Below are 20213 nucleotides of genomic sequence, written 5' to 3'. Positions count from 1 at the left end.
TCCCAGACGACCGCACAGAGAACACAGCACGCGCGCAACCATTACCGAAGTAGGTGTCAAAGCCACGGCGGGTGGGGAGGCATTCCTTCCGGTACATTCCAAGGTGCCACTTGCCCACCATGTGGGTGGCATAGCCGGCGTCCTTGAGCAGCTGGGGCAGGAGCTTCTCCTCCAGAGGAAGGCAGCTGGGCTGGCAGGGCCAGATGATCTCATGCTGCAGCCCCGTGTGGATCTGGGGAGACACGGCATCACACATGACGTCACAGATCTCAGGGAGACACGTGACATCACAGATCTCAGGGGGACATGTGACATCACGGATCTCATCCAGAGGAAGGCAGCTGGGCTGACAGGGCCAGATGATCTTGTGCTGCAGCCCCTTGCGGATCTGGGGAGACACGGCATCACACGTGACGTCACACGTGACGTCACGGATCTCAGGGGGGACACGTGACGTCATGGATCTCATCCAGAGGAAGGCAGCTGGGCTGGCAGGGCCAGATGACCTCGTGCTGCAGCCCCGTGAGGATCTGGGAAGACACGGCATCACACGTGACATCACAGATCTAGGGGGACATGTGATGTCATGGATCTCAGGGCCAGACGATCTCGTGCTGCAGCCCTGTGCGGATCTGGGGAGACACGGCATCACACGTGACATCACAGATCTCAGGGAGACACGTGACATCACAGATCTCAGGGGTACATGTGACATCACGGATCTCATCCAGAGGAAGGCAGCTGGGCTGACAGGGCCAGATGACCTCGAGCTGCAGCCCCATGCGGATCTGGGGAGACATGGCATCACACAGGATGTCACGGATCTCAGGGGGGACATGTGACATCACGGATCTCAGGGCCAGATGACCTCGTGCTGCAGCTCCGTGTGGATCTAGGGAGACACGGCATCACACAGGATGTCATGCATCTCAGGGGGGACACGTGAAGTCATGGATCTCAGGGGGGACATGTGATGTCATGGATCTCATCCAGAGGAAGGCAGCTGGGCTGACAGGGCCAGATGACCTCGAGCTGCAGCCCCATGCGGATCTGGGGAGACACGGCATCACACGGGATGTCACGGATCTCAGGGGGGACACGTGACATCACGGATCTCAGGGCCAGATGACCTCGTGCTGCAGCTCCATGTGGATCTAGGGAGACACGGCATCACACAGGATGTCATGCATCTAAGGGGGGACACGTGAAGTCATGGATCTCAGGGGGGACATGTGATGTCATGGATCTCATCCAGAGGAAGGCAGCTGGGCTGGCAGGGCCAGATGATCTCATGCTGCAGCCCCATGCGGATCTGGGGAGAGAAATGACATCAAATGTGATGTCCCAGATCTCGGGGGGAGACACGTGACGTCACAGATCTCAGGGGGAGACATGTGACATCATGGATCTCTGGGAGAGACACGACATCACAGCTGCTGATGCTGAAACACTGGCCTCACTGCTCGGGGCTGGCTTCCCGTTTGGGAACGTGAACCCGGCGGGAATGATGGATTAAGGTATCCCATACACGTGAGGTGCTTTCAGCAACTGTTTACCGCGGTGCAATGTTAGAAACCATGAACATGGGTTTTTATCTCTGAAAAAAATAAAAGGGCACAACAGTACAAGGTGTGGATCCATCAGGGACACGTGTCATTTCTGGACGGGGAAGCCGCTGTGCCGGGACAACGTTGGCGACATCTGATAGGACCAGGGAACTGACGACGCACCCTTCTCCCACCTTACGTAAGCTACGATCACAAAAGGCAGCGACCAACTTTTCCTTATTGTGGCTTGTTTATTTCAGGGACAGGGATCTCCGACCCACCAGCTCACTTTGCAAATGCCCGCAACGGCGGAGGCTGAGCCAGGTCAAAGCCGGCAGCCAGAAATCCAACCCAGTCTCCCAGGTTGGGGGCAGAGACTCAAGTACCCGGGCCGTCACCTGCTGCCTCCCAGGGAGCACGTTAGCAGGAGCCTGAGCCAAGCACTTCAATACCAGATGCTGGCATCCCAAGCTCTACAGCATGCACTCACTCAAGTTCTCATTTAAAAAAACCAGCCACCTGACCACTGTGTGGAAGTGGGTGACCCAAGGACAGCCAGGGCACAAGTTCCATGCAACACCCGGCCTCTAAGAAGTGACCAGGGGCTGGGCATGGGTGCAATGCTAGCATAACACAAACACAACTACGGAAGCCCCTCAGCTCACGACGGTGCTCCTTCCTCACCATCTCACCCTCAGTCAAAACTACTGAAAATCAGAACTGCGCTCACCACACCTCGCCAGGGCTTTGCCCTCGCACATCAGCCTGTGGCTCGGCAGCCTCCCGGAACCCACAGCCTGTTTCACAGTCAAGTGCCAGGGAGCTCACGTAGCTGACCGAATACTATGCTGCAAGTGGAAGACACAATGGTTGTACGGCTGCTTTTGAAATCAAAAACACCCTAAGTGGAACCGTGGTGAGCAGGGGGCAGGCGTGAGAAGGCTGCAGGGCTGCAGCAGCCAGATCTTCCACATCCATCAGAACAGACCGCACGCAGAAGCAGATCCTCCTATTAAGAGAAAAGATGTGCTGGGGCCGGCGCCATGGCTCACTTGGCTAATCTTCCACCTGCGGCACCAGCATCTCATATGGGCACTGGGTTCTAGTCCTAGTTGCTCCTCTTCCATTCCAGCTCTCTGCTGTGGCCCGGGAGTGCAGTGGAGGATGACCCAAGTGCTTGGGTCCTGCACCCGCATGAGAGACCAGAAGGAAGCACCTGGTTCCTGGTTTCAGATTGGCACAGCGCTGGCCATAGTGGCCATTTGGGAGGTGAACCAACGGAAGGAAGACCTTTCTCTCTGTCTCTCTCTCACTGTCTATAACTCTCTATGTCTCTCTACCTGTCAAATTAAAAAAAAAATTTAGCCAGCGCCGTAGATCAATAGGCTAATCCTCCGCCTTGCAGCGCCAGCACACCGGGTTCTAGTCCCGGTCAGGGCGCCAGATTCTGTCCCGGTTGCCCCTCTTCCAGGCCAGCTCTCTGATGTGTCCCGGGAGTGCAGTGGAGGATGGCCCAAGTACTTGGGCCCTGCACCCCATGGGAGACCAGGAGAAGCACCTGGCTCCTGCCATCGGATCAGCGTGGTGTGCCAGCCGCAGCGCGCTGGCCGTGGCGGCCATTGGAGAGGGTGAACCAACGGCAAAGGAAGACCTTTCTCTCTGTCTCTCTCTCGCTCACTGTTCACTCTGCCTGTCAAAAAAATTTTTTTAAAAAAAATTAAAAGAAAGAGAGAAAAGATGTGCTAAAGATGTGAAGCCATGCCCCTCCTCTCACAGATTTTCTTTGGGAAAATACCATTGTTTTTCATAAGATAATCATGTGAACCTGCAATGGAGTCATTATTGCTTTTCACTGGAGGAACAAAAAGCATGTAACTACTGTGTTAATTCAGAGAACGGCCAGTTTGGAAGGAGCCCACACAAATGCCTCCTCTTTAGGGTCCTCACTGTTAAGCAGGTGCAGAGGTCCCGAGATGCTCCAATGGTCCTTGTGGCTAAGAAGAAAAACTGAACAGGAGGGGGAGACACCAGAGGAAGCGCATGGAGCCTGGCGAGCGGAGGGGGCGCCCTCCACACTGGCCACAGGGCTCCAACAGGTGAGACCCCACCTGGTCACCAGCTCTGGGAGCCAGAGTTCAGCCCAGTAGGGCTCTCTGGCGCCTCCTGCCGGCTGTAAGGTGCATAGCAAGCAGCCTGTCACTGATGAACCTGAAAAATACATTTGCAGGTGATTTCAAACAACACAGCGCCAGGCCCAGGGTCCAGAGCCAGTCCCAGCTCGACCACTGACACACGAGGTAACGCGGGGACTGGCGCCAGCCACTTCCTAAGTCAGTAAGGTGAGCATGTGAGGATGCGCTCCTGCAGCCTGCCGGGCCGGCCACCCACGCACCGAGCACTGGGCAGCGGCGCCCACGTACGCCGCCCCGTGTCCATTCCAGCTGCTTCCCGGAGGAGACGCAAGCACGCCCACCGTCCTGCGATCCTCACGGAACCACCTGGCGGCGGCTCTGCTGATGCGGACCAAACACCGCCCCTTCAGTCACTCTCTCGGATGGAAACCCTGGCTGCTGGGGTCACACAGCCTCGCCCGTTGGTGTTTGGTTTCGTTCTGAATATCTGGCAATAGGTACAAAGTGCAGACAAAAAAAAAAAAAAAAAACCACTCCAAATTCACAATCATTTTCTAATTTATTATAGCTATTAAATTGCTTTCTCTATGCCGTTACACAGTCTTGAAGTTCATTTTTTGTGTGTCTTTCCAGAACTAACACTCTCGGGATGGAATCTGCTACTGCCTGACTTCCTGGCGTCCTCCCGCGCCCTCCTGAAAGGACCATCTGGAACTCGCTAATGTCAGTGGGGGCTCGCTGTGAGGGCGACTGTCGGGACACACACCCCAGAACCTGTAGGGGGATGCTCCCGTACCTACAGTCACCCGTGCCACTGCACCCCAGGGAAGCTGCTCCCAGAAGGAAGGGGGCGCAGCCCACACACTGCCCACTGCCTGCAGATCCCTCCACCTTCCCAGCTGCCCTGAGCAGCTGACCTGTGGGGCCCAAATCAAAAGGCCCCTGTGCCCTCTGGCTGCTGACCGTGCCCAGCCAGCATGGCGCCTGCCCGGAGGTGAGAGGGAAGGAGCAGCCTGCCGCAGCCCGGCTGTGTCTACTGAGAGTCCCAGGAAGGCAGCCCCCGACCCTTGACCCCACTCCCCTCCTGGGCCCGGTAACCACCCCTCCCTCTCCACATGCACACTCCTGCGCGCACACACACACACATGCACGCACATGATCAGGTGCACACTCGTGTGCACACCCACATGCAAGCACACGCATACACACCCACACATGTACACATGTGTACACTAAATCTAAAGAGGCCCTCTCCATTGTCAACACCACACACTCACTCAGCACAAAGTTGATCCGAGGCTCAAACACTTCACAGTTTAAGCTAACTGGCAGCCCAGCAGATGTAAGGATCCTATCTCACAAACCCAGAGGCCCCAGGCAGAGGACACCATCTGCCAATGTCCTCAATGGACTGTTCGGCCCCCTTACGTGGGGACGGACTCTAGCAGCCGGGACGCCGCCCACAGGGCCCTGCAGCCCACTCTGCGCAGCCACAGGCCCCTGGCCGGGTGGTCGGCTAGAGCCTCTGTCTACTGGGAGGAAAGGGGCGAGGGTTTCTAGCATGTGCCAGGTGTGCATCACGCTGAAGCCCAGGCTGCCGACGGCCGTCCACCCCAGCAGCTGAAGGAAGGCAGTGTCCCTGCACCGGCACTGGCCACACGTGGCCCCTGGCTGCGGCACCGAGAGCCTGTGCAGGCCGGGGAGCTCCCACTGGAGCCAGGCCTCAGAACAGCCACAAAGAACGCGTGCTGCGAAGACGGTGACAGGACAGGACCAAGGCCGATCGTAAGATCCGGAAAATCAGTGGTTTCAAGTCTCCCACTGACTGAAACCAGTGCATGGATTCTATTAGGAAAAGCTACAGAATTTTAACGTTTTTCCTTTAAATCGTGAGACTCTGAACAAGGGGTGATGAACACAGAAACACGATTTCTGTCTGCAGACAGCACCTGCCTCTGGAGGTGAGCAGGAGGCTCTCCAGCAGCACTGCCCAGAGCTGGGAGTCAGGCAGGCGGCAAAGACCTGCACGGACACCAGGTGGACGGCAGGGCCCAGGACCGCCGCCCGCCCTCCAGCTCCCGAGATCTGCGGATGCTCACACGGCTGACCTGAGACGCCCTGGTAACTGCACGTCCTCCCACACTCAGGATTTCAATAGCTTCCGATCACTTGGCACCTGGCAGCATGGAACGCTGTGTGGACGGCTGGCCTGCAGAACTGGCCAGGGACAGTGCCGGGGAGCGCCTTCACATGCTCACCGTGTTTTCAGGTCTTTTCAGGATGTGCCTGGCCACGTCCACCAGCATCAGCCTGGTGGCCGGGGAGGACTGGCGCGCTCTCTGGATAAGTGCGTGTGTGTGCACATTAGTGTACAAACATATCAACGTATTTTCTATTCCAAACTCCTGGATGTATTTCCACACAGCAATTTTTTTTCATAAGTTTGCTTAAAAAGGCGGGAGGGAGGGGCGGGTGTCAAACTGCATTCTAACTCGAGTGGCAGCTGTGACAGACGATTTAGCTCCTCGGCAGACTCACCGGGACGCTGCTGGATCAGAAATGTTCTTTACTGTGTGCCAGCATGGATGCAGAACCATCATTAAACAGAGGCGAGGGCTGGAGGTCTAACCTGGACTGGGAGCAGGTAGCACCGGGAGCTCCCTCCAGGCACGGGGGCCCTCACTCACTCGGCTCCCACACAGTCACCTCCTCCCTGCTCTCAGAGGCTCGGCTCCCACACAGCCACCCTCTGCCTGCTCTCAGAGGCTCTGGCCTCGGCTCCCGTCACAGCGCCCTCCTGCACAGCCAAGTCTTCCCCATCTGGGCACCGTCACCCACTGGTACTGCCGTGCCATCACCTTCGCTCTCCTCTGTATCACTCCTCGTCCACCCTCCTCACCCCCCGAGACCGTAAGCACCGGGAGATCCCATACGCCAGGGCAAGGCCTGGCCCAGCCAGTCGCTCACGAGTGTTCACCACATGAAAGAGGATCAGGACATCACCACGATGGCAACACAGCTCAACCTTCCCTCTAATACCACTTCACCCAGCGCCCTGCTGGAGGTCCCAGCCAGGGCAACTATCAAGAAATGAAGTTTAGAAGCATGCAGATGGCATAGAACAAAAATAAAACTCTATTCAGAGGACAGGATTTTGTACACAGAAAACCCTAAATGGGTATGGGGAGGTGTGCCATGTGGCACAGCGGTTTAGTTGCCACTTGGACACCGGATCCCATATCAGACTGCCCAGATTGAGGCCCGGCTACTCAGCTTGTACCGATCCAGCTCCTGGCCAAAGCACACTCTGGGAGGCCACGGTGACGGCCACTCGGGGGGGGGGGGGGGCCGGAGGGGGTCCGGGAGGCCACAGTGACGGCCACTCGGGGGGGGCTGGAGGGGGTCCGGGAGGCCACAGTGACCGGCCACTCGGGGGGGGGGGGGGCCCGGAGGGGGTCCGGGAGGCCACAGTGACGGCCACTCGGGGGGGGGGCCCGGAGGGGGTCCGGGAGGGCCACAGTGACGGCCACTCGGGGGGGGGGCCCGGAGGGGGTCCGGGAGGCCACAGTGACGGCCACTCGGGGGGGGGGCCGGAGGGGGTCCGGGAGGCCACAGTGACGGCCACTCGGGGGGGGGGGGGCCCGGAGGGGGTCCGGGAGGCCACGGTGACGGCCACTGGGGGGGGGGGGGCGGAGGGGGTCCGGGAGGCCACAGTGACGGCCACTCGGGGGGGGGGGGCCAGAGGGGGTCCAGGAGGCCACAGTGACGGCCACTCGGGGGGGGGGGGAGCGGGAGGGGGTCCGGGAGGCCACAGTGACGGCCACTCGGGGGGGGGGGCGGGGGGGGTCCGGGAGGCCACAGTGACGGCCACTCGGGGGCGGGGGGGCTGGAGGGGGTCCGGGAGGCCACAGTGACAGCCACTCGGGGGGGGCCGGAGGGGGTCCGGGAGGCCACAGTGACGGCCACTCGGGGGGGGCCCTGGAGGGGGTCCGGGAGGCCACAGTGACGGCCACTCGGGGGGGGGGGGAGCGGAGGGGGTCCGGGAGGCCACAGTGACGGCCACTCGGGGGGGGCCCGGAGGGTGTCCGGGAGGCCACAGTGACGGCCCACTCGGGGGGGGGCAGAGGGGGTCTGGGAGGCCACAGTGACGGCCACTCGGGGGGGGGGCCCGGAGGGGGTCCGGGAGGCCACAGTGACGGCCACTCGGGGGGGGGGGGAGCGGAGGGGGTCCAGGAGGCCACAGTGACAGCCACTTGGGGGGAGGAGAGGGAGGCCCGGAGGGGGTCCCACGCTGCTGGCTTTGGCCTGGCCCGGCACTGGCTGCTGCAGCACTTGGGGAGTGAGTGAACCAGTGGACGGGAGACCGATCCTCTCTCTCTCCCCCTCCTTTTAACAAATGGGGCTGGAGCATCTGGACACCCACATGAATCATAGACAACAACTGGATCCAAACGGATCAGAGATCTAAATCTAGGAGCCGAGACTATAAAACCCTCCGAGGAAATCAGAGACAAATCTTCATCATCTCAGATTAGACAGCGGTTTCTTAGGTCAGACACCGAACGCAAAGGCAACCAGAGAAAAGCACTCGTTAGTGCCACAGCGAAATTTACAGCTTTGGCTGTGACTCAAACACTATCCAGAAAACAAGACAGCAAGGCACGAATCTGACGAGGCCTGGACTTCCAGAATACCCAGCAGACTCTGCGAACGCAGCACCAGAAAGCTAACAATTAACACAGCAAAGGATCGAGCAGACATTTCTCCGAGGAAGCCACGTGCATTTCCAGGATGCATCTGGTCGCTGGGGAAATGCAAATCAGACGACCACGAGATGTCACTTCAGGCTCGCTGGGAGGACCGGAAGCTGTCAATGAGCACCACAAGGGTACAGGCACGTCCAGCTCACGTCCACTGCCACCGGAGATGCAAAACCAGGCAGGGGCTGTGTGAGACAGCGGGTGGCTCCTCAGAAAGCCGACACAGCGCTGCCCACGTGACCCGGCCCTGGACGAGATTTTCATATGAAAACCTGTATGGTGCCCACTGCACATGACATCCAAAACATGGCAACACGGGGTGTCCATCAGTTAGCGAGCAGACTGACAAAATGTGGTATCCCCACAACGGAATGCTCTGGAGCTGTACAAAGGGACACGCAGGCCATCTGCTGTGTGAGCTCACCTCCCCTGAAAATCCAGACACGGGCTGTGGACCCTTGGCTTCAGGGGCTGATGGATGGGGAGCCAGGGAGTGACTGGCACTGGTTACACAGTATCTCTTGCTGGTGACAGGAAGTGTACACTTCCAAATCTAAATTTCATAGTATGTGTACTGGAAGTTTTTTTAAAAGAAAAAAGCTGTGGTCAATATCATATATTGCTGGTGGAAATGTACAATTCTGCAATATTTATCGCAATGAAAGATTCATCTACTCTTAAACCCAGGGAATTCCTTTTTATGGGAATTTATCCTATGAATATGTGCAAAATGGCATATGCAAAAGGCATGGCCGTCACCAGTCATGGGTACATGAACAGGTGGACACAATCTACATGTCCACCATGTGAAAGATTAAATAAGTTACAATATGCCCACTCCACAGAGTATCATACACTCATAAAAACCAGCGAGAGTGTTTCTTATTTAACAACCCAGAATGATTGCAGATGGTCTATCGAAAACACCTGAGGTCTGAACAGTGTGGAGGACATTTCTATCCACCCCACATCAGAAGAGAGAAGGCAGCACCTGCACGTGGGGTTTCTTATTTCACCGTGAACACCTGTGGGGAAGTGGACAATTCAGAGAGCCCCACGAGCCTGCAAATACAGAACTCAGGGTGTACATGGCTGTGTGTCTGGGTGCGGGGCAATCGCCAATGCAAATCCTTCAGCAGCCTCTGAGTGTTTAAACCATCCGCATGTGTCTCCCAGCTTGAAAATAAATGTAAAATATATTTTAAAATTATTTTTAGGGGTTGGCGTGGAGGTGCAGCAGGTAAAGCTCTAGTCTGTTCTGCAGTAGAGGCCTCCCAAGGACAGAGAACAAGACACCTCCAGTGGAAATGGAGTGTGGTCATCATCGCTTGCCTACGAATGCTCCAACTGCAGTGCCTACCTGCTTCCACGTAACCACTTCAGGCTCTGCTTTGTATCGATTCCTGCGGCCACAGTGTAACATTAGAATATCCCATCATATAAGAGAAACAGAGAAGCTAAAAACCACATATAAGACAATATCCCGGCCAGCGCCGTGGCTCAACAGGTTAATCCTCCACCTTGCGGCACCAGCACACCGGGTTCTAGTCCCAGTCGGGGTGCTGGATTCTGTCCCGGTTGCCCCTCTTCCAGTCCAGCTCTCTGCTATGGCCCAGGAAGGCAGTGGAGGATGGCCCAAGTCCTTGGGCCCTGCACCCACATGGGAGACCAGGATAAGCACCTGGCTCCAAGCTTCGGATCAGCGCAATGCGCCGGCCGTGGCGGGCCATTGGAGGGTGAACCAACGGCAAAAAAAGGAAGACCTTTCTCTCTGTCTCTCTCTCTCTCACTGCCCACTCTGCCTGTCAAAAAAAAAAAAAAAAAAGACATTTTCCCTCTTTGTTCCAGACTCAGTCTTTTGGACACACATCCAACTGATCTTACGCTTCCTGGCCTTGGGGTCCCCTCTCTGGGGGAATCCCACTACAGCTCCACTTCCCACCCAGCTCTCTGCCAATGGCCACAGAAAGCAGCAGAAGATGGCGCAAGTGCTTGGGACCCTGCACCCACATAGGAGACCTGGATGGATCTCCTGGCTCCAGCTTCAGCCTGGCCCAGCCCCTGGCCATTGTGGCCATCTGGACAGTCAATCAGAGGATAGAATCACTTGCGCTCTCTGTGTCTCTCACTCTCCTTCTGTAGCGCTTTCAAATAAGTAAATAAATCTTTTAAAACATGTCTTTAAAATAATGACTCAATGACTAGTGGAGCTGTGGAAGACCACTCGTCTGAGTGTCTATGGAGACATGTGAATTACAGCAGTTGGGCTTAACGGTGACCTCTGACCTCTGCGGCTCTGCGGCTCCTCTCCCCGGGGCCCCTTCACCTCTGCCCAGGCTCTGCACTGTCATCAAAGAACGCAGGTTTTCACAAGTTCATCTGGAAGGCTTCCCAGAAGTCACATGTCTCTGTGTCAAAGGTGAATTCATGCCCAAGTTTAAGCAAGGTCCTGGCACCAAAAGAACTCCCACGTGCAAGCACTTTGGATGGGAGTGGTCTCTCCTTCACCCACCGCTGGGGTTAGTGCGTATGGTGACGTGCAACTGCCCAGACTAGGAGCTTCCTTTAAGGGATGCAAGGGCCTGAGTGTAAGAAATGCAGAGCTAAAAAGAGCCTCAGCATCCAGCCCAGCTCCCAAATTCCAGGAGTGGACAGGACGTCCAGTGAGGTCAAAGGGCAACCAGGCCAAGACGGAAACCTACAAAGAACCAGAAAGGCAGAAGAGCGGTGGCTCAGTGAGGGGAGGGATGCTGGAGCCCTGCAAGCCGAGGGGGCGGGGACAGCAGCAGAGAGTGGAGGGAGTGCACCCGGCAGCACGCCCCTGGTTCCTGGGCTGGACGCCCCACCACAGGGCAGAGGGGAGCCGGGGAGGCCCAGTGGAACCCACAAGCTTGGATGCCAGCAACAGTGGGGCTCCCATGGACGGCGCAGGCCTGGGGCACTGCAGGAGCCTGCACCGGGCTCTGCTCCCACACTGGCTTCCCCCACCAGAGCCTGGCTGCGTGCTGCAGCAACATTCGGGCGGCACTGCCACACTGCCGGCCCACCAGCAACCTAAGCCACCACTGGGCACAGAGACATGCATGCTACACTGCACTCCCCCCACACCTCCTCCCTGTATGGCTCCCAGGCACCCCACCCACAGCCATGGATTAAAGCCGAACGTGGGCGACACATCACCAGCGTCAGTGTGGCTACCACTCCAGCACCCTCAGACACACCTGTTCACTACAAAAGCCACCTAATAGAAGCGGTAGAGACAACTGATCTACCCCATGTGCAGCTATCAGGCCAGGGACACAGGAAGTATGAAAAGCCAAGATGACTACCGCTGGCGCTATGGCCAGCAGGTAACGTCCAACATCCCAAACATCCCAAATCAGAGTGCCAGTCGGAGTCTCCACTGCTCCACTTCCAGGCCAGCTCCCCACTAACACGCCTGGGAAACCAGAAGATGACGGCTCAAGTATTTGGGCCTCTATCACCCGCGTGGGAGACCCAGATGGAGTTTCTGGCTCCTGGTTTTGGCCTGGCCATCTGGGGAGTGAACCATTGGGTCGAAGACATCTCTCTTTTTCTTTTTCTTTCTCTCACTCTCTCTCCTCTATCCCACAGTGATCCTTTCAGATAAATAAAAATAAATCCTTAAAAATCAAAGCCTGGGGCCACTGCCTGCAGCGCTGGCATCCTATATGGGCGCTGGTTCGAGCCCTGGCTGCTCCACTTCCAATCCAGCTCCCTGATATAGCCTGGGAAAGCAGTAGAAGATGGCCCAAGGCCTTAGGCCCCTGTGCCTGTGTGAGAGACCCAGAAGCTCCTGGCTCCTGGCTTCAGATTGGCACAGTTCCGGCCACTGCAGCCAATTGGGGAGTGAACCAGTAGATCGAAGACCTCTCTCTGCCTCTCTGCAACTCTGACTTTCAAATAAATGAATAAATCTTAAAAAAAAAAAAAAAAAAGCCTATGTGACTTTTTTTTTTTTTTTTTTTTGACAGGCAAAGTGGACAGTGAGAGAGAGAGAGACAGAGAGAAAGGTCTTCCTTTTGCCATTGGTTCACCCTCCAATGGCCGCTGCAGCTGGCGCACTGCGGCCGGCGCACCGCGTTGATCCGATGGCAGGAGCCAGGTGCTTCTCCTGGTCTCCCATGCGAGTGCAGGGCCCAAGCACTTGGGCCATCCTCCACTGCACTCCCGGGCCACAGCAGAGAGCTGGCCTGGAAGAGGGGCAACCGGGACAGAATCCGGCACCCCGACTGGGACTAGAACCCGGTGTGCCGTCGCCACAAGGCGGAGGATTAGCCTAGTGAGTCGCGGCACTGGTCATGACATGATGTTTACAAAGTGACTCAGTAATTCTGCACCAATAGACCTCACACAAGAGGAGCCTCAGGAACACCGAATCGAGCACACAACACAGGGAAAGGGGGTGCAGCCCAGCAGTGGGGCCAACTTCAGCATACCCAGATTCAGTCCTCAGCTCTGGCTCCACTCCCCAGCTTCCCACCAGCACATACTCTGGCAGGCTCAAGTCAGTCCCTGCTGCCAACATGGGACACCTGGAGGAGTCTCCATCTCCCAGCTTCAGTCTCAGCCCCAGGGCCAATGAGGGCACCTGTGCAGTGACTGGTGGATGGGGACTCTCCCTCCCTGTCGGTCTCCATCTCGGCCTCTCAGATAAATAAGCATGATTATAAGGGAACTCAATGAGATGCAAGGGAATTCAGACAGTATGACAAAATTAGGAAAACAATGCATGCCAAGAATGAGAACTCCATCAAAAACTTTTTTAAAAGACTCATTTGTTTATCTGACAGTCAGAATTACACAGAGAGGGGAAGAAAGAGAGAGAGAGAGAGAGAGAGAGATTTTCTATCTGCTGGTTCACTCCCCTAGATGGCCACAACAGCCTGGGCTGGGCCAGGCCAAAGCCAGGAGCCAGCAGCTTCATCCAGGTCTCCTACATGGGTGGCAGGGGCCAAACACTTGGCTTATCTTCCATTGCTTTGCCAGGCCATTAGCAGTCAGCTGGATGAAAAGTGGAGCAGCCAGGACTTGAACCTGCGCCCATATGAGATGCCGGCATTACAGTGGCAGATTTACCCACTACATCACAACGCCAGCCCCAGCAAAGAGATCTTTAAAGAGAATCAGAAATCTGGGAAATGAAGAACTCAGTAAATCAAATCAAATCAAAGTACATTTGAAAGACTCAATAAAATAAAGTAGAAAATATTGGAACTTGAAGAGGACGACTTTGAAAAATCCACTCAGAGGTGGGCATTGATTAAGACATCACCAGCGGCTCTGGCGTGGTGGTGTAGCAGGTAAAGCAGACTCTCAAACGGGCCCTGGTTTGTGTCCTTGGCCACGGCGGCCATCTGCGAAGTGAACCAGCAGACAGAAGATATCTCTCGCTGCCTTCTTCTTCTTCTTTTTTTTTTTTAAGATTTATTTATTTATTTATTTGAAAGTTAGAGTTACACAGAGAGAGGTGAGACAGAGAGACATACAGAGAGAGAGAGAGAGGTCTTCCATCCGATTGTTCACTCCCCAATTGGCTGCAACAGCTGGAGCTGCGCTGATCCGAAGCCAGGAGCCAGGAGTTTCTTCCGGGTCTCCCTTGTGGGTACAGGGGCCCCAGAACTTGGGCCATCTTCTACTGCTTTCCCAGGCCATGGCAGAGAGCTGGATCGGAAGTGGAGCAGCCAGGTCTCGAAGCGAGGCCCATATGGGATGCCGGTGCTTCAGGTCAGGGCATTAATCCACTGTGCCACAGGGCCGGCCTCTCACCTTCTCTTTAGGTCTCTGATTTTCAAATAAAACAAATACATCTTAAAAAAAAAAAAAAAAAAAGACGTAACTTGGGACACTCACGTTCTATACCAGAGCGTCTGGGTCAAGTCCAGGCTCTACTCCCAATTCTAGCTTCTCTGGGAGGCAGCTGGGGGTGACTGAAGTCCCTGGGCCCTGCCACCCCAGTGGGGACCTGGACGGAGTTCCCAGCTCCTGGCTTCAGCCTCGCCCAGCCCTGGCTGTTGCAGGCATCTGGGGAGCTATGACAGAGGTTCTCTGTGCGCTTCCATCTCTGTCTCTGTGTGTACATCTCTCTCTGTGCCTTTCAAATAAATACAATAAATAAATTCCTTAACAAGATACCCTAGTCAAACCAATAAAAGAAAAGAAAAAATGATGCGGGCCGGCGCCGCGGCTCAATAGGCTAATCTTCCGCCTTGCGGCGACGGCACACCGGGTTCTAGACCCGGTGGGGGTACCAATCCTGTCCTGGTTGCCCCTCTTCCAGGGCAGCTCTCTGCTGTGGCCCGGGAGTGCAGTGGAGGATGGCCCAAGTGCTTGGGTCCTGCACTCGCATGGGAGACCAGGATAAGCACCTGGCTCCTGCCATCGGATCAGCGCGGTGCGCTGGCCACAGCGCGCCTACCGTGGCGGCCATTGGAGGGTGAACCAACGGCAAAAGGAAGACCTTTCTCTCTGTCTCTCTCTCACTGTCCACTCCGCCTGTCCAAAAAAAAAAAAAAAAAAAAAAAAATTATGCAAACAGCCTCTGAGCCCCTTGGGAGGCCAGGAAGTGAACAAATGTACAAATTCTTAGAGTCCCGAGGGCAAAGGGAAGGGGAAAGGCTGAGACTTGCCCCGTCGTGGGGACGACACCCACAACATCCACACAGCCAGGACCACAAAACATTCCCAGTGCTGCGTGTTTGGTCAAACCACGAAGTGTTCAGCATTCTACACAGAATGTTAAAAACCCCAAGAGACAAGACCTAGTCTGGAAACTCAGCTGGGTTAACAGAGCCTTCTCACGAGCAATGGAACAGCACATTCCAAGTCCTGGAAGAGCCCAGCGAAGCTTCCCACACAAACGAGGAGAAATGAAGACGTTCCAAGCCCAGCAAAACTGACTCGTCAGCACCCAACCAGTCTGAAGCCCTTCAAACCACGCTGAAGGGAACCCTCCAGGCAGAAGCAAAACAAAGACCAGGACTGCCACACAACACGGGAGCCTGAAACACCCACCGGAAGAGCAGAGATTCAAGAGAGGGCGAAAAGAATCAAACTGGGTCAGTGCAGCAGAGCAGCAAACCACGAGGATAAACCAAAGGTATCCAGCCCAGAGGAAACCTCGTTTATGACAAGGCTAAGTCTTATCTATAATCAAACACATTAAATCTCCCAGCTAAAAGATACAGATTGGCTCCGTGGATCAAAAACAAGACAAAAACAGACTGAAAGGAAACAGATACTCCAGGCAAAAAGAAACCAAAAGCAAGCAGAAGAGGCTACACTTCTGTCATGCAAAACAGACTTGAAAACAGAGACCAGGGGCCTGCACTGTGGCACAGCAGGCGTCCCATATTGGCACTGGTTCCTGTCCCGGATGCTCCACTTCCAATTCAGCTCCCTGCACCCACACGGGAGACCTGGAAGAAGCTCCTGGCTCCTGGCTTCTGGCTTCGGCCTGGCCCAGCTTTGGCCATTGCAGCCATTTGAGAAGTAAACCAGTGGACGGACGACCCCTCTCTGTCCTCCTTCCGTCTCTCTCTGTAACTCTGCCTTTCAAATAAATAAAATAGAACTTCAAAAAAACCGTAAAAAAGGATAAAAAAGACTCTACACAAAAAGTTAAAAAAAATCTATTCAACAAGATAAAATGAATGCAAATACATGCATTTTATAAAACAAATGTTACTAGACATAAAGGGAAACAGAGATCCCAATTCAACAACAGTGGACAGATCATTCAGACCAAAAAAAAAAAAAAAAAACCCAAAAACATTAAGCCACATTGTACACCAGAGGCCTAGAGACAGGCATGGAACCCCTTCCCCAGTGGGACAGAACCCCTCCCCCAGGACAGAACCCTGCCCCCAGGACAGAATCCCTCCCCCCAGGACAGAACTCCTCCCCCCGGGACGGAACCCCTCCCCCTGGGACAGAACCCCTCCCCCAGGACAGAACCCCGCCCCCAGGACAGAACCCCTCCCCCAGAACAGAACCCCTGCCCCAGGACAGAACCCCTCCCCCGGGACAGAACCCCTCCCCCGGGACAGAATCCCTCCCCCCAGGACAGAACCCCTCCCCCCAGGACAGAACCCCGCCCCCAGGACAGAACCCCTCCCCCAGGACAGAACACCTCCCCCAGAACAGAACCCCTGCCCCAGGACAGAACCCCTCCCCCGGGACAGAATCCCTCCCCCCAGGACAGAACCCCTCCCCCCAGGACAGAACCCCTGCCCCAGAACAGAACCCCTGCCCCAGGACAGAACCCCTCCCCCAGCGGCACACAGCACGCCTCCCTTCCACAGCACGCCTCCCTTCCACAGCACACAGCAGTCCTCCATGACAGACCCCTCTCACACCACCAAAGCAGCCTCAGCAAATGCAGAAAAACTGAAATCGTACCCAGAGTCTCCTCTGACAACAGAGAATAAAGTTACAAGAAACAAGGAAGGAATGAGCCCATGGAGACTGGACAACACGGTATGGAATCGAGGAAGACAGGAAGAAAATGGAGCAGCATACACCAAAACTTACAGGGCCCAGCAAGAGCAGGACAACCAGGAAGCTGACGGCAATAAGCACTACCGCAAAGTAAATAAATAAATAAGATCTCAAACACACAGCCCAATGATGCAACTCAAGGGCCTAAAAAAGCAAGAACAAAACCCAAAGTTAGTATAGGAAGGGAAGAGCAATAGCAAAGATCAGAGCAGAAATAAAGAAACAAACAAAAAATAAAAATACAAAGGATCATTGAGATAAAGAGCTGGCTTTTTGAAAGATAAACAACATTCTACAAACCACTGGCCAAGCTAACAAGGAAAAAATAAAGAAAACTCAAATAAAATAAAATCAGACAAAAAGGAGATACTACAATATATACCCAAGAAACACAAAGGATCATTATAGACACCAACAAACTGGAAAACTTAGAGGAAATGGACAAATTTCTGCACACACATAACGTACCCAAATTGGTGCATTGAGAGAGCCGAGACTGGCAGTGTGGTGCAGTGGGTAAAGCCACCACCTGCAATGTCGGCTTCCCAAATGGGTGCCTGTTCCTGTCCTGGCCGCTCTACTTCCAACCCAGCTCCCTGCTAATGGCCTGGGAAAAGCAGAGGAAGACGGCCCAAGCATCCACCTGGGAGACCTGGGTGAAGCTCCTGACTCCTGGCTTCAGCCTGGCTCAGCCCTGGCCATTGTGACCATCTGGGGAGTGAACCAGCAGATGGAAGACCTCTCCCATTTCCTCTCTCTCTCTGACCTTGTAATAAATAAATACACCATTTTAAAAAGAGAGAGACAGAGAAAGCCTAAAGACCAATAATGAGTATTAGATTGAGTCCATACTGAAAACATAAGAGAAACACTTCAAGACATCAGTATAGGCAAATACATTCTGGATAAGACCCCAAAAGCATAGGCAACAAAAGAACAAGACAAATTGGTTTATACAAAACCAACAGAACGAGGAAACAACACACTGAATATTAGAAAATCTCTGCAAATTATTCATCTGACAAAAGGTCGACATGCAGAACATATAAGGAACCCAAAAACACCCAAACAATACATTTAAGAAATGGGCAGGCCAGCGCCATGGCTCACTAGGCTAATCCTCCGCCTTGCGGCACCGGCACACCAGGTTCTAGTCCCGGTCGGGGCGCCGGATTCTGTCCCGGTTGCCCCTCTTCCAGTCCAGCTCTCTGCTGTGGCCCGGGAGTGCAGTGGAGGATGGCCCAAGTCCTTGGGCCCTGCACCCCATGGGAGACCAGGAGAAGCACCTGGCTCCTGCCTTCGGATCAGCGCAGTGCGCCGGCCACGGCGGCCATTGGAGGGTGAACCAACGGCAAAGGAAGACCTTTCTCTCTGTCTCTCTCTCTCTCACTGTCCACTCAGCCTGTAAAAAAGAAAGAAAGAAATGAGCAAACAATCCAAACAGACATTTCTCAAAAGAAATGCAAATGTCCAGCCAGCTCCACAGCTCACTAGGCTAATCCTCCACCTTGCGGCAACAGCACACCGGGTTCTAGTCCCAGTCGGGGCGCCGGATTCTGTCCCGGTTCCCCCTCTTCCAGGCCGGCTCTCTGCTGTGGCCAGGGAGTGCAGTGGAGGATGGTCCAGGTCCTTGGGCCCTGCACCCGCATGGGAGACCAGGAGAAGCACCTGGCTCCTGGCTCCGGCCGTGGCGGCCATTGGAGGGTGAACCAACGGCAAAGGAAGACCTTTCTCTCTGTCTCTCTCTTTCACTGTCCACTCTGCCTGTCAAAAAAAAAAAAAATAAAGAAAGAAAGAAAAAAGAAATGCAAATGTCCAACAAATCTAGGAAAAAATGCTCGACTTCACTAGTCATTGGGGAAATACAGATCAAAACCACAGGAAGATACCATCTCACCACAGTCAGAACAGATACAACCAGAGAGACAAAAACAGCACAGGCTGCTGAGAAGGCACAGGAGGGCTCCCACACCACTGGAGAAGGTACTCACTACAGCCCTTACAGCAAACTAACAACAGATGCATCACCCGACACAGCCACCCAGCGCGCGGCGTGTATCAGAAGGAACGGAGATCTGGCTATCAGAGACGCCTGCACGCCCACTTGTAGTGAATCTATTCACAACGGCCAAGAGTCAGAACTGAGTCGTGGAATGTGTGGAGCATTATTTAGCCATAAAGAAAAATGGCGTTCTGTCATTTGCAGCTAAACAGATGGAGATGGAGGGCATCATGTTAATTAAAATCAGCCAAGCACAGAAACACACATGCTGCAGGTTCTTCCTCATATGTGGAAGCTTAAAAAATATCTGACTATTGAACAGGGATCACCAGGCTAATGGTGGGGGTGACGGAGGCTGACAAATGGGGGCCGGCACAGCTGGAGGCATGGGGCTGGGGGCTCGGGGTCACAATAACTTAAATAGTCTTGAAGAACAAGTGCAGCTGAACTTAAAGCCTCCAAAGAAACAAAGCAACAGGAATGCTAATTACTGTGATTTCATCAGTATACCCGAGTAAATGTCTTGAAACATCACTGTACCCCAGAAATGTGTACAATTTTGTAAATCAAAAAATGGATACAACACTATGGAATGCAAAAGAAAACTTCATATTTTAAGCCCACTCAGTTTAGGTTGTCATTTTGCACTTTTCTTTAGCTGTCTTTTTCTTTGGCAGGGGGGAAGGAGCAGAGTTACAGAGATACAGGGAGAGAGGAAGAGAGAGAGGCTGAAAAAAGATCTTTCTTGCACTGGTGCAGTCCCTGAATGGCCCCAGTGGCCAGGGCTGGGTCAGGCTGAAGCCGGGAGCTCCAGAGGTCTCCCATGGGGACAGCCGGGCCCCAAGCATGTGGGCCATGTTCCGCTGCCTTCCCAGGCACATTAGCAGGGATCTGGATCAGTAGTGGAGTAGCTGGGACTCAAACCACTGCTCCAATATGGGATGCTGGGTGGCAACAGAGGCTCAATCAGCAGGACCACAGCACCAGCCCCTGCCCTGTTCCCTAACCTAAGGTTGGCTACTTAAGAAGGAAGTCTCTGACATTAACTTAAAGTACGGCAGCCCAGTTCATAGACATGACTCATCAGCAGTTCTTTCAAGTTCAACAAATTTCCTCATTTTATTGTCTAAAGTTACCAACAAATGACTGAGAAACCTCTTTTCACCTACACTGTATAGGGGATCCCTCCCTGGAAATGTTATGAATTTTTAAATTGAGATGTTCAGGAATGACCTAAATGTTCAAAAATAAC

General features: G+C 54.4%; 1 protein-coding gene across 1 annotated transcript in view; it reads right to left on the bottom strand.

Moving 5' to 3' along the window:
* The window catches only part of ARSB (arylsulfatase B), a 149826-nt gene that overhangs the window by 126164 nt on the left and 3449 nt on the right, over positions 1 to 20213 (bottom strand). Inside the window, exon 2 of the mRNA XM_062212520.1 lies at positions 46 to 232. Within this exon, the coding sequence (XP_062068504.1) occupies positions 46 to 232 (187 nt within the window). The remainder of the gene's footprint in view (positions 1 to 45; positions 233 to 20213) is intronic.

The sequence above is a fragment of the Lepus europaeus genome, chromosome 15 (assembly GCF_033115175.1).
Source record: "Lepus europaeus isolate LE1 chromosome 15, mLepTim1.pri, whole genome shotgun sequence".
NCBI lineage: Eukaryota > Metazoa > Chordata > Mammalia > Lagomorpha > Leporidae > Lepus > Lepus europaeus.
Note: the sequence above shows the minus strand (reverse complement) of the source record. Positions and strands in the feature narration are given on the sequence as shown.